Source organism: Schistocerca piceifrons, chromosome 6 (genome assembly GCF_021461385.2).
Source record: "Schistocerca piceifrons isolate TAMUIC-IGC-003096 chromosome 6, iqSchPice1.1, whole genome shotgun sequence".
NCBI classification, from domain to species: domain Eukaryota; kingdom Metazoa; phylum Arthropoda; class Insecta; order Orthoptera; family Acrididae; genus Schistocerca; species Schistocerca piceifrons.
In genome coordinates, this window is record NC_060143.1 from 334,841,443 (window position 1) to 334,854,335 (window position 12,893).

The 12,893-nt window shown below is 39.3% G+C and overlaps 1 protein-coding gene across 2 annotated transcripts in view; it reads right to left on the reverse strand.

Moving 5' to 3' along the window:
• LOC124803070 (exportin-1) overlaps positions 1–12,893 on the reverse strand; it is a 130,189-nt gene that overhangs the window by 36,757 nt on the left and 80,539 nt on the right. For both annotated transcript variants that reach the window (XM_047264198.1, XM_047264199.1), the window contains exon 14: positions 11,870–11,974. In XM_047264198.1, coding sequence (XP_047120154.1) covers positions 11,870–11,974 — 105 coding nt within the window. The remainder of the gene's footprint in view (positions 1–11,869; positions 11,975–12,893) is intronic.

Genomic DNA, 12,893 nt, shown 5'->3' on the forward strand with positions numbered 1-12,893 from the left:
GTTCCCGAGTTCGAGTCTCGGTGTGGCACACAGTTTTAATCTGCCAGGAAGTTTCATATCAGCACACACTCTGCTGCAGAGTGAAAATTTCATTCTGGAATGTTAAGGATACTTGTCTGTAATTTTATGGATTTCTTGTTGTACCTTTCTTATATGCATGAGTCACTTGCACTACTTCCAGGTGTTTGGGACTTTGTGCTGGGCAAGAGATTAACAATAAATGCAAGATAGGTAAGGGACCAATGCAGTCTAGTACTCTCTGTAAAACTGACTTGTTATTGCATTTGGACCTGGTGACTTAATTTGTTATCAACTCCTTCAAGTTGCTTCTTTTACACCAAGGAGTTATCTATTTTATGTACTTCATGCAGCAGACTGTATTAGAGGCAAATGACTGTATATTTGTACGATCCTCCTATATGAATGATTTCTTAAACATGAAATTCAAAACACAACCTTGTGCTGTCCTCTACTGTCACCTGGACTGGTCGACGAGTGACTGGATGCTATCTTCTGCTTAGTGATTTTATGTATGACCACAATTTTTCCCAATTCTGACAAGATCTTGTGCTAAGGCATGATGCTGGAAGTCATTCTATGCTTCAAGAATCGATCTTCTTACAGATGCATGAATTTCCACTAACTTTTGCCTGTTGACATTTATGCATTATTTTTTGAACCGACAATGCAACAATCTCTGTTTCCACAGCATTTTACAAATGTGATTATGAAACCCCAGGTAATCTTTTCCATCCTTAACACTTTCCACTCCAACGCAGAGTGGTGCTCGGCACTGCAAATTTTGTTTTTAACTCCAATGTTGAGCCTAATTCAACACCATTTTTGCTGCTCTCACATTCTCTATTCTCAAATCTGACTGTGCTACGCACCAATACTGCATAGTCCTGCCATCTAGGGAAACGTGTTAACTAGTAGCAGTTGTGTTGAGAGGAAGTTTGTAATTATTACATTCAAGTTAGCAGGCTCCAAGTGGGTAGTTCTTCACATACAGTCCTTTCTGAGGAAGAGATCGTGGAGGTTTTGGAGGAATCTAAAAGCGGAAACAAGAATGAGAACGATTTTTATGATGACAGTGATTCATTTGTAAACAATTCGAGTAAAATGACGAAAACAATCCATTCAGAAGATTGTTTCAAAGAATATCACACAATTGAAAAACTCTCTATTCTAATGCTTATGTAAATATTTTTGAATGAAATCGCTCTGTCTGTTTTAATGTATATCTCAACTGTTTGTTAGAGGCTTCTTTGATTTCGTAAAGAGGCCTGTGCAATTTTCTGCAGGGTGCTCACTGCCCAGGTGGTGGCAATTTAAATAAGAACACACACACAAAGATGCCAGTATCTGAATTATGGAGTGCAAAGAGTTAATCCACTAAGTTGTCACACACGTCTCCAGAGCAAGATTTACTATCACAGAGTGTATACGCGGACAAGAAAAAAACACACCCGATTTTTTCCGGACCTCCAGGTCAGAAATGCACTTTTCCCATGTGAAAATACACTACTTCAAAGGTGAAAATACACTTTTTCCATGATAAACGACAGTGTTCTTTCCCTCGGTGCTGAAAAAATATCAATCCTTTGAATGAAGGTGTCAAACAACAGCATTGAACTTCTCGGCGCTTTGCAAAGATCTTTGATGTGCAGCAATATGTACACTGCATATTTTCATATTACGAGAGTATAAATTCGAATTCGACCAAACACAGCATGTTAGTTTCTGAAGTATTGAAATAGATATTGCAATGCACTTTTGCAAGCCAATCATAACTCATGTCACATTGTCTCGCCAGCCAATGACAGCAGATATTCAGAGCACTGGAACTGTGATGTAGTCAGCCAGTAGCAATATCATTGTTAAGCAACATGAACACACAAATAGAAATAGTTAATTGTTTAAATTAATGTACACAGTGTAGTTACAAGAGAAGCTAAGCTTTCACATAAATACTGGTCTTTATAATGTGTGTTACATTTTAAGATACATTACACAAATGCGTCACCAAAATTTTAAACAATGACCTTAATTTCTGGTCTTCTGGGTTCGAAATTATTCTAAGAGGCTGGTCCTCAAAGTGTTAAGTTTTAAATGAGAGTCAACCGCTCTGTCATTTAAGAAATTCATTGCACGTTCTCACACAACATATTTCAACTTTTGTAAAAGGAATTTGCCCATGTCCATCATACTGGAACTAAATGATATCCATTAATTGTCTAAATGGAACGCTAACAACTGCTTACCTACGTTTGCTAGTATGAATACTCTTCTAGCCTTCTTGATGGATTTATTAACTTTAGTGACCATCATTGGTTTGACAACATTATGATCACTAATCCCCATCTCTCTGTTGATGCTGTCGATAAGGCCAGACCTGTTTGTAGCCCCTCCCCCCCTTTTGAATCACCAGTCTTCTGACTGGTTTGATGTTGCCCACCATGAATCTCTCTCCTGTGCCAATCTTATCATTCCAGAACAGGGCTTACAACATATGTCTTCAGTTATCTGCTGGATGTATTCCAATCTCTGGCTTCCTCATACAGTTTTTACAGTCTGTAGCTTCCCCTAATGGCATGCAAGTTGTTCCATGATCTCTTATCAGATGTCCTACCACTCTGTCCCTCCTCCTTGTCAGTGTATTCCATGTATTCCTTTCCTTGCCAATTCCCCAGAGAACCTTATCATTCCTTACATTATCTGCCTACCTAATTTTCAACATTCTTCTGTAGCATAAATCTCTAATGCTTCAGTTCTCATCTGTTCCACTTTTTCCCCAGTCCATGTCTCACTACCATAGAATGCTGGCTCCAAATGTACACACTCAAATTTCTTCCTCAAATTGAGGTCTGTGGTTGATACTGGTAACTTCTCTTGGCTGCAAATGCCCTTTTCGCCAGCGCTACTGCTTTTTATGTCTTCTTTGCTCCATCCCATTATGCTTTATTTTACTGCCCAGGTAACAGATTTCCTCTTCATCTGCTTTGTTATCACCAATCCTGATAAGTTTCTCACTATTCTCATTTCTGCTACTGCTCATTACTTTCATCTTTCTTTGATTTACTCTCAATCCATATTCTGCACTCATTAGACAGTTTATTCCAGTCAATGGATCCTGTAGTTCTTCACATCAGTGAGGATGTCAATGTCATCACCAAATCTAATCACTGATACGCTTTCACCATGAATTTTAATTCCAGTTTCGGACCTTTCTTTTTTACCATCATTGCTTTTTCGCTGCACAGATTGAACAATATGGACAAAAGGCTACATCCCTGTCTTACATGCTTATCAAGCCTGGCATTTCACTCTTTGTTTTCCACTCTTATTGCTCCCTCTTGGCCCTTGTACATATTGTATATTAACGTCATTCCCTGTAGCTTACCTCTATTTTTCTTGGAATTTCAAACATCTTGCACTGTTTAACATTGATGAATGCTTTTTCTAGGTCAAAAAATCCTATGAACATTTCTTGATTTTTCTGTAGTCTTTCTTCCCTTATCAACTGCAAGGTCAGAATGTCTACATCTACATTTACATTTATATTCCGCAAGCCACCCAATGGTGTGTGGCGGAGGGCACTTTACGTGCTACGGTCATTACTTCCCTTTTCTGTTCCAGTCGCGTACGGTTCGCGGTAAGAACGACTGTCTGAAAGCCTCCATAGGCGCTCGAATCTCTCTAATTTTACATTCGTGATCTCCTCGGGAGGTATAAGTAGGAGGAAGCAATATATTCGATACCTCATCCAGAAGCGCACCCTCTCAAAACCTGGCGAGCAAGCTACATCGCGATGCAGAGCACCTCTCTTGCAGAGAGTGCCACTAGAGTTTGCTACACATCTCCGTAATGCTATCACGGTTACCAAATAACCCTGTGACAAAACGCGCTGCTCTTCTTTGGATCTTCTCTATCTCCTTCGTCAACCCGATATGGTACGGATCCCACACTGATGAGCAATACTCAAGTATAGGTAGAACAAGTGTTTTGTAAGCCACCTCCTTTGTTGATGGACTACATTTTCTAAGGACTATCCCAATGAATCTCAACCTGGCACCCGCCTTACCAACAATTAATTTTATATGATCATTCCACTTCAAATCGTTCCACACGCATACTCCCAGATATTTTACAGAAGTAACTGCTACCAGTGTTTGTTCCACTATCATATAATCATACAATAAAGGATCCTTCTTTCTATGTATTCGCAATACATTACATTTGTCTATGTTAAGGGTCAGTTGCCACTCCCTGCACCAAGTGCCTATCCGCTGCAGATCTTCCTGCATTTCGCTACAATTTTCTAATGCTGCAACTTCTCTGTATACTACAGCATCATCCGCGAAAAGCCGCATGGAACTTCAGACACTATCTACTAGGTCATTTATATATATTGTGAAAAGCAAAGGTCCCATAACACTCCCCTGTGGCACGCCAGAGGTTACTTTAACGTCTGTAGATGTCTCCCCATTGATAACAACAGGTCTGTTTGCTAAAAACTCTTCAATCCAGCCACACAGCTGGTCTGATATTCCGTAGGCTCTTACTTAGTTTATCAGGCGACAGTGCGGAACTTTATCGAATGCCTTCCGGAAGTAAAGGAAAATAGCATCTACCTGGGAGCCTGTATCTAATATTTTCTGGGTCTCATGATCAAATAAAGCGAGTTGGGTCTCACACGATCGCTGTTTCCGGAATCCATGTTGATTCCTACAGAGTAGATTCTGGGTTTCCAAAAACGACATGATACGCGAGCAAAAACCATGTTCAAAAATTCTACAACAGATCGACGTCAGAGATATAGGTCTATAGTTTCGCGCATCTGCTCGACGACCCTTCTTGAAGACTGGGACTACCTGTGCTCTTTTCCAATCATTTGGAACCTTCCGTTCCTCTAGACACTTGCGGTACACGGCTGTTAGAAGGGGGGCAAGTTCTTTCGCGTACTCTGTGTAGAATCGAATTGGTATCCCGTCAGGTCCAGTGGACTTTCCTCTGTTGAGTGATTCCAGTTGCTTTTCTATTCCTTGGACACTTATTTCGATGTCAGCCATTTTTTCGTTTGTGCGAGGCTTTAGAGAAGGAACTGCAGTGCGGTCTTCCTCTGTGAAACAGCTTTGGAAAAAGGTGTTTAGTATTTCAGCTTTACGCGTGTCATCCTCTGTTTCAATGCCATCATCATCCCGGAGTGTCTGGATATGCTGTTTCGAGCCACTTACTGAATTAACGTAAGACCAGAACTTCCTAGGATTTTCTGTCAAGTCGGTACATAGAATTTTACTTTCGAATTCACTGAATGCTTCACGCATAGCCCTCCTTACACTAACTTTGACATCGTTTAGCTTCTGTTTGTTTGAGAAATTTTGGCTGCGTTTACACTTGGAGTGAAGCTCTCTTTGCTTTCGCAGTAGTTTCCTAACTTTGTTGTTGAACCACGGTGGGTTTTTCCCGTCCCTCACAGTTTTACTCGGCACGTACCTGTCTAAATTGCATTTTACGATTGCCTTGAACTTTTTCCATAAACACTCAACATTGTCAGTGTCGGAACAGAAATTTTGGTTTTGATCTGTTAGATAGTCTGAAATCTGCCTTCTATTACTCTTGCTAAACAGTGCCTCTACCTTTCCTAAAGCCAAGTTGATCATTATCTAACACATCCTCAATTTTCTTTTCCATTCTTCTGTATATTATTCCAGTCAGCAACTTTGACGCATCAGTTGTTAAGCTGATTGTACGATAATTCTCACACTTGTCAGCTCTTGCAATCTTTCGAATTGTATGGATGATGATTTTCCGAAAGTCAGAGATATATTGCCAGGCTCATACATTCTACACATCAACGTGAACAGTCATTTTGTTGAAGTTTCCCCCAATGATTTTAGAAATTCTGATGGAATATTATTTACCACTTCTGCCTTATTCAATCTTTGATCTTCCAAAGTTCTTTTAAATTCTGATTATAATACTGGATCCCCTATCTCTTCTGTATCAATTCCTGTTCCTCCTCCTTAACATGTCATGAGCCAAGTCTTCCCCCTCTTTCCATCTACCCACTTTCTCCTCTGCATTTAACAGTGGAATTTCTACTTCACACCTAATGTTACCATGCTTGCTTTTAATGTCACCGAAGGTTGTTTTGACTTTCCCATATGCTGAGTCAGCGCTTCTGACAATTATTTCTTTTTTGATTTCTTCATTTTTTTATGCAGCCATTTCCACTTCCTATTTATTTCATTCCTCAGCGACTTTTATTTCTATATTCCTGAATTTCCCGGAATGTTTTTGTACTCTCTTCTTTCACGGATCAACTGAAGTATTTCTTCTGTTACCTATGGTTTCTTTGAAGTTACCTTCTTTGTACCCATGTTTTTTTCATTCCAACTTCCATCATTGCTCTTTATAGGGATGCCTATTCCTCTTCAACTGAACTGCCTACTGAGCTGTTCCTTATCACAGTATCTATAGCATCAGAGAATTTTGAAGTGTATCTCTTCATTCCTTAGTACTTCTATATCCCATTTTTGGTGCACTGATTCATCCTGACAGGCCTCAACCTTCAACTTACTCTTCATCATTAGAAAATTGTGATCTTAGTCTACATCTGCTCATGGGTACACCGTACAAACCAATATCCGATTTCAGAATCTCTACCTGACCATGTTGTATCCTAACTGAAATCTTCTGGCTTTTTCCAAGTATACTTCCTCCTCCTGTGATTCTTGAACACAGTATTCAGTATTACTACCTGAAATTTACTGCAGAGCTCACTTAGTCTTTTTCCTATCTCATTCCTAGCACCATTCCCATATTCTCCTGTAGCCCATTCCTCTTCTCCTCCCTCTACAACCACATTCCAATCCCCCAGGTTCCTCTCCCTTTTCTAACAAGGCCTAAAATTGCCACTGCGTGTGGGTTGGTGAATTAGTTGTTCAAGGCACTTTTCGGAAAACCCCACTACTGAGAGCAGACTTTCTTGAATGATTATACAATGGTTACGGCAGCACCTGGTGACCCGTAAAAAATTCAATAAATAACTTGAATACACCAAGACCTGCTACTTATGTCCAGACAACTTCACGGTCAGACTCAATTTCGACCTCGACAGACAATATTTTTGTCAACAACGATGAATACTTTCCTTCCTATGGCATACAATCTTTCTGATATACATTCCATGCCTCAATGAACATTTATGACTTCTACTTGAGGTTTCAGGCCGCTCTCAGTTCTGAGAATGGCTTGTGCATGACAACTTTCCTGGAGGGCAGTAAATTCAGGAACTTTGTTTCGAATGCTCTTCAGCAAGAAGAGGGAGCCACCGATTCTGAAAGCTTGCATATTGTCAAATCTTTTATGTATGTTTTCTCCTGCCACCACACGGTGAATATTTTTTTTTTCTAACCAATTATATTAAAATACATCCAGCTGAAGAGTACTCAAACTCACTCAAAGTCCAGATGATACCATTGGGATGTAAAATGCAGCACTCAAAAAGCCATACATTACACTAGGCCCCTACATAACAAATGTACACATTAAAATTCTTGGGATATTTGCTGTGCTTTTTTGAAGACGTGTGTGTGTGTGTGTGTGTGTGTGTGTGTGTGTGTGTGGCAGGGGAGGGGGGGTCTGAAGTTTCACTGAATTATTATTAAGAAAAAATGCCACACACATCTCATTCCCATACCTGCAGGCAAACCTAATGATCAGTGGACGATGCAACTGAAATGCACAAAAAATTACAAAGGACAAGGAACGTCCGAATAGTAGATGAATCTTCCTTTCACAAGAAAAGCAACAGACAAAATCAAACAATGCAAATTCCAGGGTGAAATATCAACAATATTAGGAGAAGGATAGATTGCTACTCGCTCTCAAGATGACCCACTGAATTGACAACAGACACAATGAAAATACTGTTACATCAAACACATGGAATGAAAATATTAATCAACAAATCACAACAAACAACATAATATACTACAAAAAATATGTCAGTAATTCAATCCTGCTTCTTAACGGTACAAACAGTGAAACTGATGCACTACCAGGAGACATCAGCAAAATGCGTAAAAGTATTGAACTCACATTTGAGCATGAAACAAACAAGAGCATATACTTAATTGACCTTAAAATTTGTAATATTAACCATAAACATCAATGTAGCATCTACAGAAAATCCGCCACCACAGACATCTCCTCATGTCATTACAACCAACACAAAATGTCATACTTCTGAGCCCTGGTACAACAAATGTAAAACGTACCTATGAGTCACACAGATCAACAAAATTAAATCAGTTTCACACACACACACACACACACACACACACACACACACAACAGTTCACACTACATTCAATCCACAACAAATCAGATTTCTGCAAGAAGCAAACCTGATATACCATTATCCCACTCACAGACCCAATATTACACCAAATTACAAACTTTTGCAAAATGAAGAATATTAATGTCAGCTTTTCTACTAATAGTAAATTACAGCAAAAAATGACCCATGATGTAAATCTGTTTGCCATAACAGTTCATTCAAAGAGTCATTCAAAGGAAGCCTACCGTCAGTAGCACGTAAATACACAGCTCACTTAATACTAGTTGGAGGCACTTTACCCTACTGAGTACAGATTTGGATGAATAGAGATTCATTTCGAGGGGTACAGGCAGACAGTCATGCAAAATACTTTTAAACACATTTTGTGACAACTGTCTAGAGTAGATAACTCGTCAGCCCCCACACAATGGAAATATCTCAGACCTTGTTGATATAAATACACTGGATCGAATCGACAATGTCAGCATCAAAACGGGTATTAGAAATCATGGTGTCACTATAGCAAAAATGATTACAAAAGTTAACAGATTGGTCACGAAGGCTTAGAGAATATTTGTTTTCGATGGAACAGGTAAGGTGTTAGCTTCTCACTTAGACATTGAATTGACATATCTTAGTTCCAGTAATATGATTTAGAGGAATTATAGGCAAAGTTTAAGCAGATCTGTAAATCGTGTCTGGAGTTTTATCAAAGTGGACAAAGGATGGAAACAATTCACCATGGTTTAACAAAGATAATCTGAAGTTATTGAGGAACCAGAGGCTGTTGCACTCTTGGTTCAAAAGGGACTGCACAGACGACGACAAACGAGGTTAGTAGAGATTCATGCATCTGTCAAAAGATCTGTGTGTGAAGCATACAATTACCACTGTCACACCTTAGCAAAAGATCTGGCAGAGAAGCCAAGAAAATACTGGTCCTATGTAAAATCACTAAGCAGGTCTAAGGCTTCCATACTGTCTCTTGTTGACCAATCTGAAGTGGCAGTTGAAGATAGCAAAACGAAAGCCCAAGTTTTAAATTTCACAGTCAAGAAATTGTTCAAGCAGGAGAATCTTGCAAACATACCATCATTTGACCATCAGACAGACTCGCTTAAGGATGACATAGTAATAAGCACCCCTGGCATAGAGAAGCAACTGATGCGGTCTTACAAACTCTACAGTACTGGTCCGTCACCTAGCCTGTATTTATCGAGAATCTCTTGGCCAGCACAAAGCCCCAAGTGACTGGAAAAATACGGCTGGTGACTCCCATGTAAAAAAAGGTAAAAGCATGGACCCCCAACATCACAGATCAATAATCCTAACTTCAGTTTCCTGCAGAACTTTTGAGCATAATCTCAGTTCAAATATATTAAATTTTCTTGAGATTGAGAGGCTTATGTCCACAAATCAGCATGGCTTTTAGAAAGCATCGCTCATGTGAAACTCAGCTTGCCCACTTCTCACATGATATAATGCGAACTATGGATGAAGTGCAACAGGCAAATTCCATATTTCTAGAGTTCTGAATAGCATTTGACGCAGTGCCCCATTGCAGGCTGTTAAAGATGTGAGCATATGGAACAAGTTCAGAGATACATGAGTGGCTCAAAGACTTCTTAAGTAATAGAACCCAGTACGTTGTCCTCAATGGCGAGTGTTCATCAGATACAAGGGTATACTCAGGAGTGCCCCAGGGAAGTGTGATAGGACCACTGTTGTTCTCCATTCACATAAATGATTTAGCAAACAGGATGGGCAGCATTCTATGGTTGTTCACTGATGATGCTATGGAGTACAGTAAGGTGTCAAAGTTGAGCATCTATTAAGAAGATACAAACAAAGTTGAGCAACTGTAAGAAGATATAAGACAACTTGGACAAAATTTCCAGTTGGTGTGATGAATGGCAGCTAGCTCTAAACATGGAAAAACGTAAGTTAATGTGGACGATTAAGAAGAACAAACCTGTAATGTTCAGATACAATATTATTAATGTCTTGTTTACACAGTCAAATCCTTTCAATATCTGGGCATAATGTTGCAAAGGAATATGAAATGGAAAGAGAATTTGAGAACTGTGGTAGGGAAGGCAAATGGCTGACTTCGGTTTATTGTGAGAATTTTAGGGAAAAAAAGGAGCGGTACACCTGTAAAGCAGAAAGGAGACTGCATACAGGACACTGGTGTGACCTATTCTTAGATGCTGCTTGCATGTTTGGGAGCCATACTAGGGTGGATTGAAGGAAAGACATTGAACAATTCAGAGGCAGGCTGCTAGATTTGTTACTGGTAGATTCGAACAACACATAAGTGTTACAGATATGCTTCGGGAACTCAAATGGGAATAAGGTGACATTCTTTTCAAGAAACACTATACAGAAAATTTAGAGAACTTGCATTTGAAGCTGACTGCCAAACGATTCTTCTGCCATTGACATACATTGCACCTCAGAGCCACAAAGATAACATACAAGAAATTAGGGCTCATATGTAAGCATATAGACAATCATTTATCCCTCTCTCTATTTTCAATTGGAACAGCAAAAGAAATGACTAGTAGTGGTACAGGGTATCCTCCACCACACACTATATGGTAGTGTGTGGAGTATCAATGTAGATATTTGTCACTACCTACCTGCATTTAATGAAAATACTTTTCCAATTTAACACATCAGTAATTTATTCTTCCTTTCCCAAAGAATGCTATATCTTCGTATCACTGTACTATAGCAAATTGGACACTCATGTACTTCGTAAACTCTGTATTTATTTTAGTATGCTATAAATCAAGACACGCTGCACATTGAAAATTCATTTTATGACCAAATGAAAACATTTTACAGTGCAAACACAGAAATGCATGTGATTGTGAAAATATGAACATTCTTCAGAATATATTTCACTGGAAGAACACTGCAAAAAGGAAAGTGCCACATGGGCACTTCACATTTGCATTTTAACACAACTCTGGAGAGCACACACACACACACACACACACACACACACACACACACACACACAAAAGTAGGCATACCTCATGCACACATGACCACTAAATTCTTGCATTTCCAACTGGAATGCGAAAGTCACACGAGTTCAACCTAGAGAGGGGCATGGGATGGGAAGGGACAGAAGGTGTATGTGGAGGAAGAGAAGAGGGCAGTCTGATGGGATGTGCAGGTACTCAATACAATATACCATGGTGACAGGACTGCACATAGAGCCGTATGCAGATATAAAGACATTCCTTAAAAAGCCGTTACTATTACCTCAACACAGACAAAAACCAGTGTAGTGAGCAACAGAATGGAGAATTCTCCATTTAAACAACTACTGCATATTACCATGTAAACAAAACAACAGTAAGTCGCTCAAGGAATCATGGAGAAGATACAACAGAAGTGGATGTGGAAGGCAGAACAAGAAGCCGAAATGCAAGTTACAAACACGAATTCTACTTGCTTTTGTAACTAACACAATTAATCTCTACATGCGTAAATGAAGTGTGGACTAACCTGGACAACGTATGGGTGGCCCAGTGCTTTGCAGGCTCGAACATTTGTTTTCAAAATACTTGCTAGCTGCTTCACTGCATCTGGATCTTTTAAGACCTCTACATTCTAGAACAGAACAATAAGAATAGTATTACAAGAACAAACATATTCTTACAATGGGAAAAGTAGAGGAACACTGCAGATAAGTACGACAAGATGCCTTGAATAATTACTTGTAGATTATAAATTCAATTATTTTTCAACTACTATTATGAGTTTGTACACCCATTCATTTTGCTGAAAAAAGCATTTTCTGTGAGGTATAATTCAACCTTATTGCAATGAGTTACTACAGATGAGTGCTTTCTTTAACTGCATCCAGCTTGTTGTGCAGTAATTATACATTAAAATCCCTCACAAGAACTGATAATTCATGTACGTCTAATCTGCACTGCGTCACACAGTTTCTCCATTAATAAATACATGACTGGTTAAATACAATATGTCCATTCATAAATACAGTGACTGGTCAAATACACTAATGTCCTCTTTGAGATCCACAAAAGAACATATCGTAAAATAGTGTGTGCAAGAAAATATGACAGTGTTACATTTGACTCAATTATATGTACACAAAGGTATAATGGAAATCTAGGCATAGTACATGTGTGGCATTGTGAGGCATAGGATATGGGTGGCATTGTGTATGGTGTCCCATTGCCAGAGGCACACAGAGTGTCTGCTGCCCTAGCACAACAATACAGGATGCTATTCATAATGTGGATCAGGCCAGTCTGTGTGGCATGTGATCACTTCCCATTTCCTGTTATGCACACATCAGTGGTCTGTGGTGCTGGTACTATGCTTGAAATATCTTGCGTAGATTATGTTTGTGCAAGCACCACTGCATTTAATTCTCAGGAGCAAACTTAAGGACAAGATAATTATCCAGGCACCGGGATTTTAGTGCATCACAGATCTTTTTCCATAGAGCTATTAAATGTTTACTCCCCAAGGGATCTTCTCTACAGCCATATGACTGATA